At 37.7% G+C, this 21,409-nt stretch overlaps 1 protein-coding gene across 12 annotated transcripts in view; it reads left to right on the forward strand.

The window, feature by feature from the left end:
- Positions 1-21,409, forward strand: part of CEP170 (centrosomal protein 170) — an 88,936-nt gene that overhangs the window by 8,385 nt on the left and 59,142 nt on the right. For all 12 annotated transcript variants that reach the window (XM_015283969.4, XM_040697395.2, XM_040697398.2 and 9 more), the window contains 2 exons: positions 12,848-12,993; positions 17,832-17,921. In XM_015283969.4, the coding sequence (XP_015139455.2) occupies positions 12,889-12,993; positions 17,832-17,921 (195 nt within the window). In that variant the 5' untranslated portion in view covers positions 12,848-12,888. The remainder of the gene's footprint in view (positions 1-12,847; positions 12,994-17,831; positions 17,922-21,409) is intronic.

Raw genomic sequence — 21,409 nt, forward strand, 5'->3', positions numbered from 1 at the left:
TTCTTCTGCTTGTGTCTTCCTCCCTCCAGTTGTAAGCACATGGCAAGTACTTCCAGGATTGAAGGGGAAAAAAAACATTTCTGAATTTCTGGCAACACTGTGAAAGCACTTTGCTTGTGATTCAAAACAAAGCAATCCTATTACGATAAGATGGAGAGGAAAAATAGCAGTGTCTACTTTTGTAGGGATGTGTACTGTATCCTAAACTGTGCTGGGCTTTAATGTGAACATATGCTCTTCCTTGTCCACTTGGTTGGGAACCATCACTGTTCTGTGGAGAACATAACCTGAATGGCAGATACCCAAAAAGGCTAAGAACAGAGGAGCCACATGGGCACAGGGTGGCCAGCAGGCCACAAGGAGCCGGTGCCAGTCAGTCCTACAGCCGTGCTTCTGCCTTTGAGATGATGAACTTGTTCTTATGATCTGTACTGAGTCCTCCATTCCCCCAAAGCTGGTAGGAGCCTTGTATCTTTGCAATCTCCAGCTCTTGAAAGCTTGCTGGCAGGAGGAGCGATTGAGGCTGCTTAGATCAGGATTTCTCAGGCAGCTAATGATTTCAGTAAGAGTTTTAATTAATAACTGTGGCAGAAGGAGAAAGTTAAAAAACAGAAATCCTAGTTTGTTTTAAAAATATTCTTGCTTGAAGAGAGAAATATGCTGCGTAATATTTTTGGGGACAAATCAAAATGAAGGCTTCATCTGTGCTATTTTTAGATTAAATATCAGAAATTAGTAGTCTTGCATATGAAAGATATGCTAAATAAATATTTACCCTCTCCTAAATGGGAAATATGGAAGAGGTGAAGCCTGGGAAGAGCCAAGGCAAAATGAACAGAAATGCAATACTAATTTGCTCCAGTATTTTAAATGTTGTAATGTATTAAGCTATCCGGAGTGTTGTTCTCTGGACACCAATGGTAATACTATGACTTTTATGCCATGGAAACCTCAAGGAATTTAAACAGAGGATGTGAATTGTTCCAGCCTTAAAGAAGGGGAAGTGGGATGATCAGTCTTAATCAAGTTTTTGTGCTTTTATCCACTTCTGGTTTGATGAGAAATGATTTAAAATATGTTTGGTAAACCAGAAGACCATATCTCTATTGCAATAATGTGGTCACTGTTGCGTAATATACCTCTTTTTTTTTTTTTTTTAATGCAGTTGAATGCAACCAAGTTCCCTGTTAATCTTTTTGGTTGTTGTTGGAGACATAAAATTTGGAGACATAAAATGAGACTTTTGTAGTAACTGTGGATATTTAAAAAAAAAAAACACAACAAGAAAAAAAGAAAGAAAAAACAAGAAAACCCAAAACAACACTGGAATACTTCAGTGAAATACTGGTAGAAGGAATGACTCAATCCCTTTCTGTGGATGGGGTTAGAGTACTGCTTCCTCTTGGTTCTGTGCCTGGAGCAGCGTGTGTAGCTCCGAGCTCTTCCCGTTCAGCTTTTCCATTCACATCTCTTCCTTCCAGCCCTTTATTTTAAGGCAACAAAAGTAAAATTGCCAATTATTGAACTTACAAAGGAAAATCTGTGTAGATTTTCTTTCATAGAACTACTTCCATTCCAGATTTCTGTTTATTGGAAGGCATGCTTGCATTCATTTAATAGCTGTTACAATTATTTATTGTAGCATACTTATGAAAATATTTTCTAGTAGTCTCCACAGGAGAGATGGCAATACACCTGCTCAGTCAAGTCCTTGCATAGAAATGACAAGCTGTACGTACTCAGTGCAGTTGTTTACAGTGAGAATTTCACATGTACTTGTTTGACTGTAGTTAGTAAATAAGGGGCAGTGTAAGAAAAAATTGAGATTTGTGCTGTAGTCTAGTAGCTGTATTCCTGTTTGTTGGCTGCGTACAACAAAGGAGTGAGCAGGCACTGCAAGCAAAATGTGGAATAGCTCCTCTCCAGGGAAGCCATTTCCTAGCTACTAATTACAGACTGCTTTAAAATGTGAAGTGTAATTTATGCTGCTTTAAAGTCTTCGTAATAGGTTATATTTATCATTAGGCCATCAGTATTCTAATTCGTTGTGCAAATGTCTTATTCCATGGGTTTTTGGGTGGCAGTTGTTTCCAGATGACTATACATTGAGAAAGTGTTTGTGTTGTATGTGTTACTTTAAAGCTTTGTTTTGTGAGAAAGGAGAGCGATGGGAAAGACACATGCATTAAGGAAATACCATAGCCCAAAATGCAAGACTGGGTTCCTATTGCATGATCTGAGATGTGACTACAGAACTTTAACAAATCATTAAAATATAAGACATTTTAACCCCTTTTCAGCTTTGTTTTTTCCATGAATCTCCAGGAAGAGTACTACTCATCTGTAGATCCTAAAAATTGTGTGTGTGGTTCTTTATTATTGTCTGAGATTGTAATACTGAATGCATGTGGAGATCAATTACGTTGATGCCAGTAGTTGTCCTCCATGACTACTGTTTTCACATTCTGTGTGCTTTTGTGTCGTGTTGGAAGGTAAAACGGAACTGAAAAATGAAAGATAGATACTAAAATTACTTCAATATTTTTGTTTTCATTTTGCTTTTTTCTTCCCTTTGGAAAATGTGCTTATCTTCATACCCACAAAATAACTAATTTCCTGAATTATAGAAGAAAAATTTTGAATTGTCTTGAACGTAATTTAATCTTACTCAGTATCTTGGGACAGGGAATAAACTCCATATATTTCACAATCTGGGGGAAAGTGAAATCACCACCCTTGGGAGGTTAAAAAGTCCAATTTTCTTTGCAAAGTGGTATTTGTTTCCTCAGTACTGGTCAGGACTGTGGTCTGTACTTAGCCAATGCAAATAAAATCTCCTCTTTTTACTCAGCCTACAAAGCAACTTGGAGTATGCCATATGATGGAGGCAGTGAGAATGGGAAACGGGGGAGGAAGGCTTGACTACATCTTGATTACGTTCTGCCTGAATGCAGTGCACAATTATCTTATTTATTTTCTCGTTCACTCATCCTGGCAATGATATAATCTGATAGTATAGTCTGATCTGGGGGGTGGGGAGAAGGAGGGATTTCTGTAGCTTTATTAGAAGAATCTTTCTTAAAGGCAATTTGGTTATGACCGGCTTGTTTCATTAGCATGCTGGCTATGTTGCTCTCTGTGTGGCTGGCCTCATTTAGTCATGGTGATGTAAGAAAATTTCAGAATACTTCTGTGTGCATTTCCTTAATTGAAACGAGAATGATGGGCAAAATATGAACATTTGATTGTTGGTTTATAAATTAAGCTACTTTACAAGACAGACTTTAATATATGCTTTATTTTAACTGTTTATTGAAAGCAACTCTTGAGAAGCATTTCATTTCAGTGTAGGAATGTTACAAAGAAGAAAATTCATGAGAACTCATTTCTTACTTATGCCTGTAAGGATTAGAAATGCATATTAGCTGGCAGTTGGCTTTAATAAATGCAAAATATCCTTATTATCCAGATCAAAGTTTAGAATAAGATAGCTTTTTTGACATCTGAGACTGGCTTTATCCTGGTGGCTAACACTGAGTATGCTTTTAACAATTTGAAATGTAATGTTTCGACAGTACCTTCATATTCTACAATGTAAATATTTTTTTCCTTCAAATACCCCTGATTATTTTAACAGTATGCATAAGAGACTTACGTTGGTTGTGAAAGACCAACCATGTGCAGTAGCAGCCTTGTGCAAAATTTTCTAAGTGGTCTTTTAGGAACGTGCACGTTGACCAGTATTATCAGTGAATGTTCCCAGTATTGTTGGGTTTTGTTGTTTTTTGGTTTTTTGCAAGCTGCTAAATTCTTTATTTCAACAGCTGTCATTATGTTTGTTTCATTAAATTACTCTTAATAAAATTCGATCTCATAGCATTACTAGAAATTGGTGTCGCTTCGGTTTGGTTTTACCCTTGGTATCTTCTGAATCTCCCAGGCTTTCTTCCCCCAACGCCCCTGAAAAAGGGACTTCTCCAGCAGGAAAAGGCGTGACTGTCTGCATAGTTCCTCTAATGTTTATCTTCCCTTTCTAAGGGTGCTTTACATGGGAGTGGAGATTATTTTCACTCTGTGAGTTTGGCTAAACTTTCTACAAAGTCTTAATGTTAGACTTTGTTACAGACATCCTGATTGTTTATTCATACAAATAATGTTATTTTGCTTACTATGACATTCAAATGATTGATGGCTGTCAATTAGGCCTTCTGTAAAATTTTTACAGTATTTGTATGTTGATAGAGCGGCAAAAGAAAAGATTTTGTTAGTTTTTTTTCTTTTTTTTTATCTCATCAAAAATAGGATACAGTGTTCCGAGTCATTACCATGGAATCACCATGGTTGGCAAAGACCTCCAAGATCATCCAGTCCAACCATCCACGTACCGCCAATATTTCCCTACTAAGCCATGTCTCTTAGTACCACATATAGATGTTTCTTGAACATCTCCAGGGACAGTGACTCCATCACGTCCCTGGGCAGCCCCTTCCAGCACCCGACTGCACTTTCAAAGAAAAAAAAATTCCAAATATCCAGCCTGAACCTCCCCTGGAGCAATTTATAGCCATTCCTTCTAGTCTTGTCTCTAGTTACATGGAAAAAGAGGCCAGCCCCCACCTCCACACAACTTCCTTTCAGGTATGTGTAGAGAGCAATAAGGTCAACCCTGTGCCTTCTCTTCTCCAAACTAAACCATCCCAGCTCCATCAGCTGCTCCCTATAGGACTTGTGCTCCAGACCCCTCACAGCTTTGTTGCTCTTTTCTGGACATGCTCCAGCGCCTCAATGTCTTTCTTGTAGAGAGAGGCCCAAATCTGAACACAGTACTTGAGGTTCGGCCTCTTTTGTCCCTTAGAATTATCTCTTGTCTCTCGCTGTCTCTTGTCCCTCAAAATCAAAAACTTGAGCAACTTCTGGTTCAGCCACGCTGTCAGCAGAAAGAAAGGCTTTGTTTCAATTGGTGTTCTGACAGCTGTTTCTGTGTGGAACATCAATAAAATTGGTGGATGTAATTCTGATCTGAATGGGAGGGAGAAGATGTTCGTGCAGCCCTATGGCTGTAGCCACATCACAAGACAGAGGTGTGCCCCTGTCAGATGGCTGCCAGAAGGCAACAGCTGACTTGTCCTTACACCATCAGATGTACGGGGTGACATGGAGGCAGAGAGAGAGGGGAAGGTCTGACTGCCTTTGGTAGAGATCTCAAACTCTTTGAATGCAGGAGGAAAGTCTCGATCTATCCTTAGTAGCATACCCAGCCAGAAGGCTTGTGTCTTTTTGTAATTAAAATATGAGGGAAGAAATATTTCTTCCCACAAATGCTTCTGTGGAATTTCCTGTGATAATCTGGCTCTAGGGCACCAGACTGGACCCTCCTGGGAGACTGGGGTTTTATCACAGAAAGCATTTCATCACTGCCAGCCAGAGACACAGAAGAATGCAGCGCTGATGCTTTATTGATTTGGTGAAATGCTAACTCTTGTTTTAGATAGACTTAGACAATGGGTAATCTGTAATGTTATGGGTGGGTATTAATAAAAGTATATAAAAATAAAAGGGAAAGGGGGTGGCTCTGACCTCCCGATGCTCTGTAAATGCATATGCTTGCTCAGATTTTAATTTCTGTTCTATTGTATGTATTAAAAAAGAATTGTCCTTAAAATTATTTTCAAAAGCATCTATTTGTATATCAGGTCTTACAGATGTTACAAGGAAACTTTTTGTCTATCTACTAAAAAAAAAAAAAAAGGCCCACATGTTTTTGTAGACTTGAATTCAAAGATGGGCTTATTTTGCTTTTTCTTCCTCCTTTTCTATGTGGAGTGGGGGGAGGGGGGAGAAGAAGAAAAGGGGAGGGAAGAGGAGACAAAAAGAGGAAAAGAGCATTTTGCAGGGTAGTGGCTATCAGGGGTTCTTTATTCTCTATGGTTCCCTTGCTGTGTAGAATTTAGTCAGATCAGCTCTGTAGGTGGATGCTGGCAGAGATTTTAGAAAAAACAAGTCTTCAATATGATTTTCCGATCATTCTTCAGGGAATTGTAGTCTCTTTCAGAGCTTTGAGCAAAGATGGAATGTGTTACTGAAAAACAGAATGAGAACGTGAGGCTGTTCTTCAGTTGCCTTATGTCTTACATTTATTAAAGCTTATCTGACTAGCCAGCAGACCAAGGTCTGTGGTTTATTTATTTCTATTTAATGAAGCATTACAGATAGGGACAGTCATCCTGAACGTAGTCCCATTCCCCATTTTAGCAGAGTATGTAAACTGAATGGATGCTTCATTTTTCTTCCCGTGGGTTTCCTGTATTCTTCCACGTTACCGATTTTCATGCTTGCCATCGAGTTCCACCCTGTTACATCAGTGTAACTGCACTGTAATTGTGTAAAAGCTTTCATGAAACGAAGACTTTTGTAAACAAAGAAATATTATTAGCTATGATCTTAACAGCAGTTTCCTGCTGTAGATACCATTTGAGTGTTTCTAGAGGGATCCGTTCAGGTGAATTTTCCCGTTGCCAAAATATTTGGTAATGTAGCAATTGCATCTTGTTGGACAGATGAGGCTGAAGAGTCCTTTGGTCAGTTTTTGTGAGCATGTGAGCTCATCTTCGCTGGGACCTTGCAGAAGAGTTTCCTTAGTTTTAAGCATAAGTTACTTTGTTTATATTCCATCCATTTGTTTGTTTTAAATTTTGGTACAGCCTTGTATAACTGTAGTTTTATTAACCTCCATGGATATTGTCAAGACAGAGAGAAAAGCCTATGAACTCATGCACTGTTCAGGCGTTACTTGGTCTGTGTCTTTTAATTGTGCTACACTTCCTTGGTAGTATCTTGTGCTGCTTGGCAAGCAAAGATCAGGGCTGCTTATTTCCCCTTCTGAAGTACACTGTCTGTGACCTCAGAAAGTCCACAGATGATTTTTTTTTCTTGAATTTAGCCTAAAATAATTTTAGATGGGTTTTACAGTACTGAAGAGCAACACTACAAAGTACTGTTATGTAAGGGATTGCTTTAGGTAGCCTCAATTGCAGTTGAACTGAATTCCAGTTCCCAGTGAAAAGTTCTTCAGCCATACTACGTTTTTTTCTTTATTTGCAAGTTTGCTTAATGGATTGACTGCAGGAATTAGTTAGAATAGTTTCAACCAAGAGACTCTTATATGTGGAGCTCTCTCAATATCCCTTTCTAATGTGACAGAAATGTGAGTAATGAAAGCAGGGGATTATAAAAACACCAAGGATAACTTAATGACTCAAAGATCTAGAAGCTACCCTACAGTATGAATTTTTATTTGTAGTTCATGTAATGAGAGAGAAGCTATTTACTTCTAGTTTGGGAAGGCGGTCTTATTTTCTACAGTCCTACACCCATACCCTTCAACCTTACTTGTAAAAGAATTGTTCAGTGTCATAACAGAAATCATTGACACCATTTGAACACATGCAGTGGTGTGTCAAACTAGGTGTTTTAACATGAAGTGCTGTTGGTTTTGGAACTTAAATAGTCCAAAATTAAGATACTGTAGTGTAAAATGGGCAACTATACAGAGAGTATCTTTTTATTATATACCCTATACAGAGATGTTATGGAGCTTTTGCCATAAGTGTTAATGAATTTCTCATGCTGTGATGATGAGCATAGTAGGTAAAGTCGGTGGGAAGTTAATAATTCATGAGAGGTTTTAGTGATGTGCAATAAATAAGGCATGGGACAATCAAGTGATGAGAAGAGGGGGAAAAAAACCCTCATGAACTGATTGTCAAGCTTTGTGTTTTAACACAAATACGGTAGAGATCCTGGTGAAACTATTATGCAGTGATGTAGTTAAAGGTTATTTTCTAATAATGTATGTAAGTAGGTTAATTATGATAATGCATCAAACACCACTTGTGATCCTGCCCCACAGCAGTGTTTTACCGAGTGGGTTTAATATTATAGTGGCGTTTTCCACTCATCTTCCTAGAGTTCAATTGGTTACCTTTATAGGTTACTTTTTAATATCAATTATATTGATACAGAAATCTTCTCAAGGTTGGAATTAGGTTCACTTTTTTTCTTTGTATGGGATAGATTTCACTGTTTCAGTCAGAAACAGAACTGTTGACAATAGCGTTCTTAATTCCTTCAGACAGTTGGTTCAGCAGTCATGGTAGGCGCGTTCTGATGGGCACTGTTTGCTGGCAGCATTTTTTTGAGAACTTGGAAACGACTTCAATTTCAGGCCACTTCCAGTCATTGCTGATGCTGTCAGTGCTCTCTTAAGTCATGTTTTCTCCCTTGTCATGACTTGCGTCTGATGTCTTTCTTCCTGGAGTCCTCCCTGCAGTCTGCCTAGCTCCTCTTCAGGTGTCTTCTGTGGCATTCTCTTCTTCTGGCCCTGCCACCAGCAGGGGATGAACTGAAAGTAATGAGGAAGGGGTACTGGTTTTGGATCTAACTGGCCCTACAACATTACAAAACAGTATCTAAGGTTCTGTGTAGGCAGATAGCAAGGAAGTTCATCTGTGTACTTGCTTAACTAACATACACATGGAAAGTTTTCAAAAGCCTTTTTTTTGCCTGCATTAGGATGGATTTGCACAAGAACAGTAGTAGAAACTACAAACTGACACTGAGGCCTCTTGTCACATTTCACTTACCAATTTATGAGCATTACCAATTCATTTCAATTACCGATGTAGGAGGTACTGCCTCCGATTATTATTTTTTTTTAATGCCAGTAAGGCAGAATATTTTCCCTTTACCTTGTTGCAAAAATGATTGAGCCATTTTTTCCTGAAGCTTCCCCATATATGCTGTAGTATGCTTCTTTGTCTGTTATATGGCAGAGACAATATTAGCATAATTTTAGCTGCTGGAAACAGGAACTTAATAGTTCAAATACTGGGCAATGTAGAGATTGCAGCTCTGCCAATATTGTGTATCAGCTTGATGCAGAGGTTTTTGCATGTTGTTATTTAAATAGAATATACACTGTACAGTGATAGGATAATTGTGTACTCTTAAGGCTATATGATTTTCAGTTGTAATATGGAAGACTGTGGTGCTTCAAGTCTGAATTTCAGCATATATTAGCTTTAGTTTTAATTTTAAACATAGCTTTCTGTTCCTCTCTAGGGCTGACGTCTCACTTCTGGAGAAAACTGTCAGCTGTTCTCAATGACATGCAAATACAAAAACGCAGGCTGTAGATGGCTCAAATGAGAGATTAGTAAGGATTTTTGCTGTATCAAAACTATAATCTTGGCAATGTTTTTCTAGACATATTAAAATCGGTTACACCCATCTCTTGGCTTACGTAATGTAGGGCTTTAGTTGTTAGGGCTGAATTGTATTTACAGTCTTATGTAGCCAATTTTGCTTTGCTGCTGCATCTGTTTCAAATGACTTATGACCTGTGTGTATTTCCTTACATGCTGATTATTGCTTTTTGAAACTCCTAGTCCTTGACCGTAAAGTGCTGTTTCTTCTGCAGAAGAGGAAACGTTTCACAGTTGCTATGATAGTCTGAGAAACAGACATCCATGCTATGTAGAATGAAGCACTGCTTTGGATGATCAAGTCTCAGTAATGATGTTTCCTGCATTAAAGATTACAATCCAGTGCCACCCTGGTATCACAGTCTAGGACAGTGTTTAAAATTCATTTTGCTAGGGAGGAAATCCTGATGTGTTTGGTGGGTACCTCAGCTAAAAGGGCTATCGGCCCTGTTGCAGTGCAGGTCCATTCAGGCCACCATGCTGTTCCCCACGAGCACGGGCTTTGTGAGGAAGGGAGAGTGTTAGCTACGGTGATATCAAGTGACAACTCCCTAGAGCCCTATTCCTGACTCAGGCACTTCCTGAGCCAGAAATGGGATCATTGCATTTAAATGGCGTAATTATTTTTCTCTTCCTTGAATGCTTATTGCATATTGACCCAGCGTAACCTTTTAGTATCTGTAATGTCTCATTGCAAGAATTATCGTGACCTAAATTGCCTTGAGTAAAGAGCTGCTTCTGATAACGATTTTGCACCTGTCCTGCAGTAATTCAGTTTGCTATGTCCCAGACAGTGAGCAATCATTCATCCTCTTATTGTTCAGAACCTTTCCACTACAGTCAGAATACTTAATACAGCAATGTATATAAAACATTAAGCTTTCATGAACTTTTCAGGCCTCAATGTAGTTGTCCATATATTGTCTATGTTGGCTGCTCCAAAAGTAATGCCTCTTACAACACATACAAGGAACACAATGACACTATTGGATAGAGCAAATTCTCAGCTACAAAAGTATTTTTCATAGTGACTATGTAGTCACTACCATTAGCTATACATTTTCACCATCAGTGAACAAGAACCTGCATTCTTCACTTTGTTCAGTGGCAGTGACCCACGGTTGCTGTCACCACTGCTGAAACACATCACCCTCTGCCTCACTCTCTGCCTCACAATAAAAATTTCAGCACACTTTTACTTTACTCTGGTATTAAATAACTGTTGCTACTGTATCTTATAATTTGAGTCACTTTTGCCACGTGCAATTTCAGCCAAGCTTTTTTGATCAAAGGCATTGGTTTATTCTAATGAATACTTGAAACTTAAATATGTATCTGGGTTGATGATTTGTCACAGAGGCAGTGAGCACTGCTGGAAAAGAACAACAATATTAGCTTTGATAGAAATGGTGATGGACTTTTAACTACAAATGTGCTGCCAAGCTCTGTGGTAATGATTACTCTGTATAATTTCTTATTTACTTATTTTCAGATAGCTTAGTTTAATGTGCTTGTTGTCAGGCTTTGCCATTTGTGGGAGGTTTGAGGTTCTTGTATTTCTCTCTAGCTTGGTGGTTGTTGACCTACTTGTCTGTTTTAAAAGTAAAAATAGCTCATTTCTTGACAGTCTGTGTAAACAAATGTATAGTATGTGATTATGAACTTTTCAAAATAGCATATATGTTCATACATATGCACATACACATAAAGAGCATAATATTTGAGGTTTGGTATGAATTTGCAGTTAGTGTAGGATGACCACATGGTGTAAATGGTATTATAATAAACAGATGGGAGACTTAACAGGTAGTAAAATATGAACGGAATGAGGAGCTTTGATATTGACCAGTATGCTTGCTTTCAGATAGCCATATAATTTGCTTGTTAAAAGTGGAAACCTAGACTGGCAATCTTCAGTACTTTCTTTTCTTTCTGAAAGGAATGCAAAGATATAATTTAATTAAGCTAGTTCATTTTCTAGTTTTAAACTAGATTATATTAAAAATAAAAAGTTTAATTTCCTTGAGGGCTGCTGAATAAACTGTTGTAATTATTAATATACTTACGAGGGATCTAGATGTGTTCAGATATGCTTTTGGGATGTTATTCCCATAGATGCAATTTGTTATTGAAAAGTACAGTGTAGATGGTTCACCATTTCTTCCGTTGAGCTGGAGAACGTGAATTCGGCATTAGCTTCATTTGAAGAATCTGTTGTGAGAATGTAATCCCACCTAGATACTGTATATATGAGAACACACTCCTGCAAATACCAGTGTATCCTTTTAATGAAATAAATCTTCAACGCATTAAATCCTCTAATTTCTTTCATTTGAATTCCATTTTGTTTAATTGGTTTCACAGTTTTGCTGGTTCATTTTAGCAGTTCCGTTGCAAACTGTAGACTTAACTGCAGCCTGTTGTGTCGCTTTTAGATGCAGTTTTGACTTTTCTTGTTCTTTATGTGTGTTCATCATTTACGGTCTCTCCTTGATCATAGTTTGCTGAATGGGGCAGTGTTGGTGACTTATTCAGTGCTTACACATTAGCCTGGCCTTGAGAACCTCGCGGCATCCCTGTTAGAATGAAGATTATGCTCAAATGTGCTACAAGTTTGTCTGCTTAGAGAGTACTCTTTGCTCAGCTCAATTTCGCTAACTGATATGAATAAAAGAACAGAGGTACCAGCTATTTGGTACTGAGAAGGAATGCAGACTCATTGTTTTCTATATTCTTTAGCTTCTCTTAATGAATGGAGAGCAGTACTGAATGATATGATTGCTTTGGCTTAATTTTTCTTAAAGAGAGATTTGGAACACTTAAGATCCGTCCCAAGTATCAACCATTGAATTACCCTAGAGAGTGCTCTACCAACTAGTGCTACTGTGCTCTTTCTATCTGTTGTAGTTTCCATGGCAGTAAATAGAAGGCATTACTTTTGGAGTGACTGTGTATTATAGGAACACTGCTTTCTGATTTGTTGCTCACAATTAAGTTCTTAATTGTTCATCTTGTTTCATATCGTTTACAATTCAAAATGTATTCTGCTGAGTTCCCAAGATAAATTTTTTTTTCCGAAGGACATCTAACAGTAAATAGTATGAAAAATTGGGTGCTGTGCAGAGAACTTAAGCTTAAAATAGAATAAATTTGAAGTAGTTCTTTTTCACTGGAAAGTATGCACACCACTCGTGCACATTGCTGTCTCTTGTGAGTGTTTGCCATGCTATTTATTGATTGTGATAGCGAACCATTTATGTGGCAATTATCTCAATAATAAGTGGTTAAATGTTAAAAGCTTTCTGACAGCTTGATGTATGACTGGCATTAGCCCAATGCTCATTTATTTTGAAGAAGCTTACCTCTGATTGAGTTCGCCTCATTGCATGAAGCAGAGCATCAGGACTATGGAAGTCTGTAGCCTGTCGCTTGCTCCAGTTGCTGGCCTCGGTGCCTGCTGCTGAGAGATGCTGTATTTTCGGAGGCTTTATGTATTCCGCTTGCAATGTTTGCTGAGTAGGAACTGTAGCTAAAAATAACCAAAATGACTTTCTGTGTTCCTCTTTCTTTCTGTCTCGCTGCAGGATGACGTAGCTTTGCCAAGGATTTATCAGCTAAGCAGAAAATGAGCTTAACATCCTGGTTTTTGGTGAGCAGTGGAGGCACCCGCCATCGGCTGCCACGAGAAATGATTTTTGTTGGAAGAGATGACTGTGAGCTGATGTTACAGGTAATTGCATCAGCCTTCCATGTGCAGCTGCTCAAATCTTGAATCAGTTTACTACTGCGCGTGAAAATGAGATTTGCCAGATGTTGGGAGGGGTGATAGTTTTGATTAATCTATTGTGTTAGTACAAAAAGTTAGAGTATATTGCCATCAATCATACACGTACTGTCAAAGTGTAGAGGATCGGATTTCCTTTATGGAAATATCATACTGGATGCAAGAATAGAAGGCTGAAGAAATTTTGCAATATGACGAGTAAAAAATAAAACCTAAAAATAATACCCTTAATATGTGATAATGCTGTGTGCACCGGATGCTTTTGAAAAGAGCTTTCTTTTTTCTTGTAATCTAATTTAGTCACATGATTTGATGTAACTCTATCTCCATGTCCTGATCTCTTTGTACAAAGGCAATGAAATCAGTAGAAAAGCTATTTCCTGTATCTCTAAGGAATTTGGATGACTCAATCTCAGTAATGGTTCCGGTTCAACTGTAAAAATACAAGTCTGTCAGAATAGTGGAATGCTAAAGTAGCTTCCTCAACTTGTGAGTCACTGTGGGGAACTCTTAGAGGAGATGTGCAACTCTATAGCTGTGCAGCCATACAGCAGGCACTCTGCCTTATCAAAGCTGTGGCCCTCTGAGCTGCTTTCCAGCGTATGTAGTTTTTAATGGTGAATGCTGATATTCTGGGGAAGTCTGATTACTGTAGAACTCTTATTAAACTTGCATGTTTTCAGTGATTTCTACCATTTGGTAACATATTTACTTTTTAATTCTTTGTTGTCAGGAATTGTGTATGTAGCCATTAATAGCCAAGTTGGAATCCTGTTTGCAAACGAAGTGCCTAGAAACCTATTTTTTATGTGTATTACTGAGAGTGTAATTTCAGTACAAAGTCATGTCAAACTCAGAAGATATCCAAAGGGTTTATTGGTGGTAGAAATACTTTGTCTCTTATAAGGTTGAAAGTACTCTCAATTTCTTTTAAAAACAAAGCAAACAAACAAAAAAGAACAAAACCAGGCAGTATGAGGTCTTGGGGATTTACGCATGAAGTATTTGTTTTCAGTAGGAAAAAAAATAAAGGAAACAAAGCAAAACTAAGGTGACAAAAAGAAATACAAATAAAATCACAATTGGTTCCTACCCAGGACGTTATAATAAAAAAATATTCTGATTTAAGTGATTAAACTGAGAGCAAAGTTGGCTTTTTTGAGGTGGGGAGTGAATGGTATTTTTACACCTTATATAACCACACTGTTGTTGTCATTCACAAGTTGGAAAAATGTAAAAGTTTTATCAGTTTGAAGGTAGGAACATGCTTCAAATAATTTACATTAGTTAGGCAATAATGGAAACTGATTCTCACCTCCCCTTTCCAACAGAAAATGTTATTTCCAGTTTAATCCTTGCAGTTTTTCGTGCCAGCTAAAATAACAGATTTGCAACTTACTAGAATGTGACTGGTTAGCTACAGACTTTGTATTAAAATCCATGTGTGTGTGTTTTCAGTTAATGTTAATTAAGTAAAATCACAATTATTACAATAATTTTATGTTGGTTGGAAGTGCTGCTGTTAGTTTTATTATTTTGAATGTAAAAGTTTTGATCAGTCTGATACCAGAGATGCAGGTTTCATTCCTAGATGCTAGACAAAGTGGAATGAATTTCTTAAAGACAGAGATTTCTCAGCACTTCGTCTTTTTGTTAAGTGCTTTTTCTTTATCTGTCATTCGTAATATTACCATCTCTACTTCAATACCCTCTTTATCATACCTTTTAGTCTTTTGATATTCACTTGGATTGGCTGACTGCAAGTCACGGTAGTAGTAGGCCAGCCATAAATTTATTCAAGCTCTCATTCAAACAAATGATCTGGAGATATGTTTTATATAATATATACTGCAGCAAATAATTTCATCTGAGTAGGAAAGACTAAGAATTGTCTGTTGGTAGAATGATGGAATGGTTTGAGTTGGAAAGAACCTTTAAGATCATTTAGTTCCAACCTCCCCGCTATAGGCAGGAACACCTCCCCATAGACCAGGTTGCTCAGAGCCCCATCCAGCCTGGCCTTGAATGCTTCCAGGGAGGGGGCATCCACAGTCTCTCTGGGCAGCCTGTTCCAGTGTCTCACCACTCTCACTCAAACAAACCTCACTTAACCCTCAGTTAACCCACCGTTCATTCATGGAGCCAAATACCTTGTTTAATGAAATTAGTTTTGTCTGACATGATTTTCTACCTTCTACTACCTAAATGCTGATAGGAAGGATTTTTTTTTTCCAGCTTTATATACTCAAAACCTAGCTTGAGTTTCTTGCTCTCCATCATTTTCCTTAAATCTTGCCGTAACTGGAGGCTGTGTAGTAAATAACGTAGTTTTAATGGTCCCTGTCTGTGGCTGATCAGTCTTTAGAGTGAAGCTTTGAGCATTTATTATTTTGTTACAAAACTTCAGTCATCAACACCTCTAAAAGGAGCTGCCTTCTGGATGAGTATTTTGAACAGAGTCCAGCCATGCATGGATGTTATTGTCTGTTGACTTTAGAGGTAGTAAAAAGAACCAAGAGGCGCTGTGATTTTCAAGAATATTCTGTGTAGCCTGCTGTTAGGTCTACATGCCAGCATGAATGTGACACCACATATTGCTGAAGGGGGAGGAACCCACCAAAGGAGAGGCTGATAATGTGTTCTTGTTCTGTCTGTATAGCTCTTTGTGTAGGACCTTCCATTCCACTTCTGACAACTTGGTTGTTCTCTTACTGCAAAGCATGTGGACAATGCATGATAAAGAAAGTGGAATTTAATGCTTTTATTCATGCTCTCTTGTCAGAAAGCATGTTATAGTAGCCTTATTAGAGAGCATTTTAACTCTGTTTTGCTTTATAGAATTAGACCTCAAATCTCTGCCTAGCCACTATTTATCTAGTAGGAGTTTTATTCATGTCTGGGAATATAGATTTACTTCTCACAGTAAACATTTAACTCCCAACTTTGTAATGTATTTTGTAAATATTCTAAAACAAACTCAAAAGGTGGCACCGTGTGAACCTCATGAGATTCAACATAGCGAAGTGCAAGGTTTTGCACTTGGGTCAGACTAATCTCAGATACATATACAGACTGGGAGGAGAACTCCTTGAGAGTAGCCCTGCGGAGAAGGAGCTGGGCGTCCTGGTGGATGAAAATACGAACATGAGCCAGCGGTGTGTTCTTGCAGCTCAGAAGGCCAATGGATCCTGGGCTCTATCAGAAGAAGAGAGGGGTGGCCAGCAGGGACGGGGAGGTGATTTTCCCTCTCTACTCTGCCCTTGTGAGGACCCATCTGGAGTACTGTGTCCAGGTCTGGGGATCCTCAGTAGAGGAAAGATGTGGAGCTGTTGGAGAGGGTCCAGTGGGTAGCCATGCAGATGATCAGAGGGCTAGAGCTCCTCCCCTGCAAAGACAGGCTGAGGGAGCTGGGCTTGTCCAGCCCAGAAGAGAGAGGGCTGCGAGGAGACCTCATTGAAGCCTTCAAGTATTTAAAAGGGGATTATAAAAAGGAGGGGAGTCAACTCTTTACAAGGATAGACAGTGATAGGACAAGGGGGCGTGGTTTAAAGCTCAAGGAGGGAAGGTTTAGATTGGGTGTCGGGGAAGTTCTTTACAGAGTGGTGAGGTACTGGAACAGGCTGCCCAGAGAGGCTATGGATGCTCCATCCCTGGACGTGTTCAGAGGTTGGATGGGGCCATGGGCAGCCTGGTCTAGTACCAGATCTGGAGGTTGTTGGCCCTTCCTGTGGCAGGGAGATTGGAACTTGATGATCTTTTGGTCCCAAGCCATTCTATCATTCTATGGTATGCAGTGACACGTAAATATAATATAATAATTGGTTAATAATGTAATATATAATTGAATAAAATAATTGTTAAAAGTTCAGTGAAAGCATTTCCTTAGAAGCTATGATTGTATGGTCTGATACCTTGATCTGGCTAATGCTTCTATAGCCTGGGATCCTTAAAAGTGGCAGACTGCAAGTGCTAGAACAGGAATGAGTCTAGAAGTCATTCTCAGTGCTATATAGGTCTGGGGATTTGGGTCTTAGGGAGATGCTGTTCTCAGAGAAAATAGCAACAAGGTTTGTTGCTAATTTATTGTTCACATTTGGAAGCAAGTTTTATTTAAAAAATAAAAATGAATTGCTTATATTGAAATACTTACAGGAGGAAAAAAAAGAATTAAAGAAACAAATTAGAGACAATGGGAATAGGGACTCGAGAACCACTCAGACATTTAGTGAAGAGGTTGTAGGTAATTTGTTCATAAAATTAAGGTAAAGTAGGAAAAAAAGGAAGGTTTGTATACTACAGTAAGAATCCCAGACAACATAATGAAGGGTTTAGAAGTGCATGGCAGAAAACTGTACCATTTAGAGAGAACAGCCATACCAGAGAACTATAATCATGTTTTGATGTAGGCATGTATGTAGTTAAAGGGAGAGAGAAAGAGCAGAGAGAAGTAAAGGTGAAACTGATGATGTAAGATTAAACATCAGTAATAGTGTGGGGAAAAGAAAATTTTTTTTTTTTGGCTAAGATATGGCTGGATGGAACTTAGAATCACATTTGAGGAAACATTAAGAAAATAATTATTCTGAATTTTGTGATTCTCCTATGAGTACTCAGGGTCAAATTTGGATGTGGTTAGGGATCAAGTTAGTGGGGATTAATTATTTTGTATGTAGTTTGAAGAAATGCATGAAGAGAACTTAATTGCATTACTCTAAGAAATAGCAGTTAGTTCTGTCTTGATCTGTTCTTGAAATATCTTATTTCTTTTATTCTTTGTATTTTAGTCACGAAGCGTGGACAAGCAACATGCTGTACTTAACTATGAACCTTCCACAGATGAACACTTAGTGAAGGATTTAGGTAGCTTGAATGGGGTAAGTTAATAATGGGAACTTCTTTTTTTTGAACAAGGAGACAGTGAATTAACAAGCATGAATGAAAAAAATGTTGTTTTGTGGAGCCTCAATTAAAGGACTGAGATAAAGTCCTTCAGTGAAAGAGCCTTGGCAATAGAAAGAAAAAACTCAGAAGAATACAAAGGTGTATTTTACTCTTCTAGATTTCAGAAATGTAGAAACAAAAAACTTTAAATTGATTATATTGATTTAAAAAAAAAAAAAAGGTATTTTAATCTCTAGACATTCTCTGTAAGAAATGGATTTCTATTTCACAGTATTCCTTACTATCCTTTTTTCACATGGATAAGAATGTTACTGTACTCTGTATGTGAAAACAGATTTTAAGTGTACAATAGCTGTGTTGCATGTAAGCTTACTTATCATGTTTTATATTTGCATGTTCTTTCTCGGTATCCCTTCCGTCACTATTTGTAGCCCTGCAAATGTTTCTTGGAGCTCTTTATAGATGGTAGCTATGGTTGGTATTTTCTCTGTCTACGTCATAAATGTGTATTGAGTACACAGTATCGTGAGTTCATCTCTGACACTTATTCTGTATCAGGAGCTTACTAAATATTAATTTCAGTAAATATTACTAAATGTTTAAAAAAATATGAGGAAGAAATGTCTCTTAGTGTTGATTTTCTAACTTGGTGTTTGGTCTTGAAGTGAAGATAAATTCTCAGACTGCTTTTAGTAGTGTTTTTGTATTTTAAGATGTAGACCTTAAGATGTTTGTAGGTGCCTCAGCCTTCCAAAGAGTCAGAGCCACAACTCCGTCTGAAAGCAGTGTAACCTCTGAAGTCTTTGAATATCCTTTGAATAGCTACATGCAAATGAAAACTTTGCTTCCTAAATATTTAATATACTCCTGTATTTTCAAAGACAGTGCACTGTTTCAGGGAAATGATCCAAATGAATTCAGCTTATAGTAATTTCTTGTCAAGGCACTTGATTTTATTCCCAAATTTTATTACTCTTGTAATCAATAGGCATACTTTATTTTCATCACCTTCTCACAAAACTTGAGTTTAATTTAAAAAATTGTATATGTGTGTTAAATGTCCTTCCTTTTTCTCCTCTCTTCACTGCTGATAAAGAGCTTTCAGTTAGTTGCCTTACTTGATGTGATTCATTCTCATGTTGGAGCTGCCAGTTCCTATATGGCTGTTTATCCAGAGACATCAAAGAAACTCCCTCTTCCCATAGTTTTGGGAATATTAAATCTTAGAAGTATAGTCCTTGCTCATTGTCTTCACAGTGCTTCCCTTACTATCTGTTTCCAGTTGTGCTTTTTCTTACATACCTCTGCCTGTCTGGCTTCAGATACAAAATTGTATATTTCCTCTATACAACAGAATACTTCAGCAAAATTGTGTGGCAGAACAATATATGCAATGCCTCTGTACCCTGCAATGAACTAATAGCTAGGCAATAATTTCTCTTCATCCTGCTGTAGGTTTCAGACCTAACTGCATTTTCTATGAATATTATACAGCAATAAATGGCTTTAAATGACATTCAAAATGACAAAGCACAAATTGGGGAGGAGAGCCTGTAGAGATGAAAGTAAAACAAAAGCTGAAATACCTAGCTGATACTTTCAGACCAATGATCTTTTATTTTTGATTTTAACTTTAAATTTTAGATGGTTAGCTTTCTGGAACTGTACCTCATTGCATAATTCAGCCAGCTTCCGTGTGCAAAGGCTGTTTTGAAGCCACCTTTGGAAAACAGTATCTGTTATTGGGAGCAGGGAGAGAGCTACTAAATCTAGTGATATCTGTGATAAGTTACTGAGGAAGCTTCCTTTCCCTGTAGCATTAAAGTTTGGCTTGTTTTGTCCGATTTAGGTGATGACCTCCTGCAGAAAATGAGAGCTGAATTCTATGAAGAGTTCTTCATCTCTGTATAAGCTTTCTTGTTACTGTAACACAAATAAGACATTCCAAAATCAGACTTCATTTTTTTTTTCTTACTTTACTATTACTGTCTTTTTTTCTGGGCAATCCTTAATAGAGTGACATTCTGCTTTTCAAGATGTTCTATTTTTTTTTCTCCTACTTTTCAATCACTCCAGGGTATATATTTCTGTTACTCTGCTTCCTTGCTTCATCTCCCTACTTTAACTTTTGTAAGGGATATGTATATGTATATCCGTATATGTTCTTTAATCTTTGAAGAAATTTAAAGTCAACTTTTACAGGTGTCTATCTATCTCCATGGTCACCTATTCTGCAGCACTGTGTTGCTCCTAATTTTGACAGATAACTTGCTTAGCAATGTAATTAATGCTTTCAGCTGCCACCTTTACTTACTTAAGGGATACTCATTTCCTCATTAGGCTGAGTGAAACATCTGAAGTTCTGTCTGGCATCTGAGGACCCAGGTTCTTCAGGATACTTTTTTACCCAGTCATTGTTCGAGAGTGGAAGCTTATTTTTGTGCGTCTAGTGAAGAACATAACAGAGTGAGAGCCTATTCTGTGGTCAAATGTGCCAGCCTTGCACCTCTGTCTTACTCTTCAGCATCCTTGTGGAAATTCTGGTTTTCTGTTTCTAGACCAGTACTGAAATTCAGGCTGTGCTGAGGGTATTCTTTGCATGCCTGGGCTCTCATAAGGCTTGCTAAACAGTAATAGTTAATTCTTATTTCTTAGAGAAGTTACCTACATCATAGAAAATAGTTAGTTTTATGACCAAGGTGAGCATTAATAGAAAAAAAAAAAAAAAGAAAATTAAATCGCTATTTATTTATTTAGAAAATAAAACAGAAGAGCCCTGTATTATTTGGAGCAAGGTAATCCTCTCTGTTTTTAGACACTTCATCTCATACTGGATTTCTCATACTGGATTTATTTAAATGAACTAAACAAGTGTTTAAAAATTTGGATACTTGACTTACTTATTAAAGATTTATTTGTTGTGTGCACTCCTAACTTCAAAGTGCTTTAAAAGTGGCAGACTTCAGCTGCTCCAGTTCTTAAAAACACAAAGAAATTGTTGTAGATTTTTTTCAAGTTTGAATTTGCAGTGCCTGTGGCCTTCTGCAGGGTGCTGGTATTTTAAGCCCCCGAAAATAGCACAAAACAAAGTAAATATCTTTAATCTGGGTGCTCCATGTTCAATCTCCCATCTGCAAAATTAACGTTTAGTCATTTTAAAAAATAAAAATGAGCAGGAAGCTGTAAAATTGTTTTTTGAGTGGGGAACAGAAAATAATACAACTGCTAAATAATTCATAAAATATTGCAACAGACTCATACGAGCTAAGCTATAAATATTTTATTTGCCCAGAATTTGCCCTAAATTAAGGCTTTTAAAGGATTTGGAAAGAGGATGAGGGAAGCAAAGCTAAGGAACGAGAGACTGGTCCCAAGTAACTGATTAGTCATATTTCTTACAAGGAAGGTACTACACTGCTATAAGGTCAGATGTTACATTCTTTTTGAGTTAAAGGGGAAG

This window comes from Gallus gallus, chromosome 3 (assembly GCF_016699485.2).
Source record: "Gallus gallus isolate bGalGal1 chromosome 3, bGalGal1.mat.broiler.GRCg7b, whole genome shotgun sequence".
NCBI classification, from domain to species: Eukaryota; Metazoa; Chordata; class Aves; order Galliformes; family Phasianidae; genus Gallus; species Gallus gallus.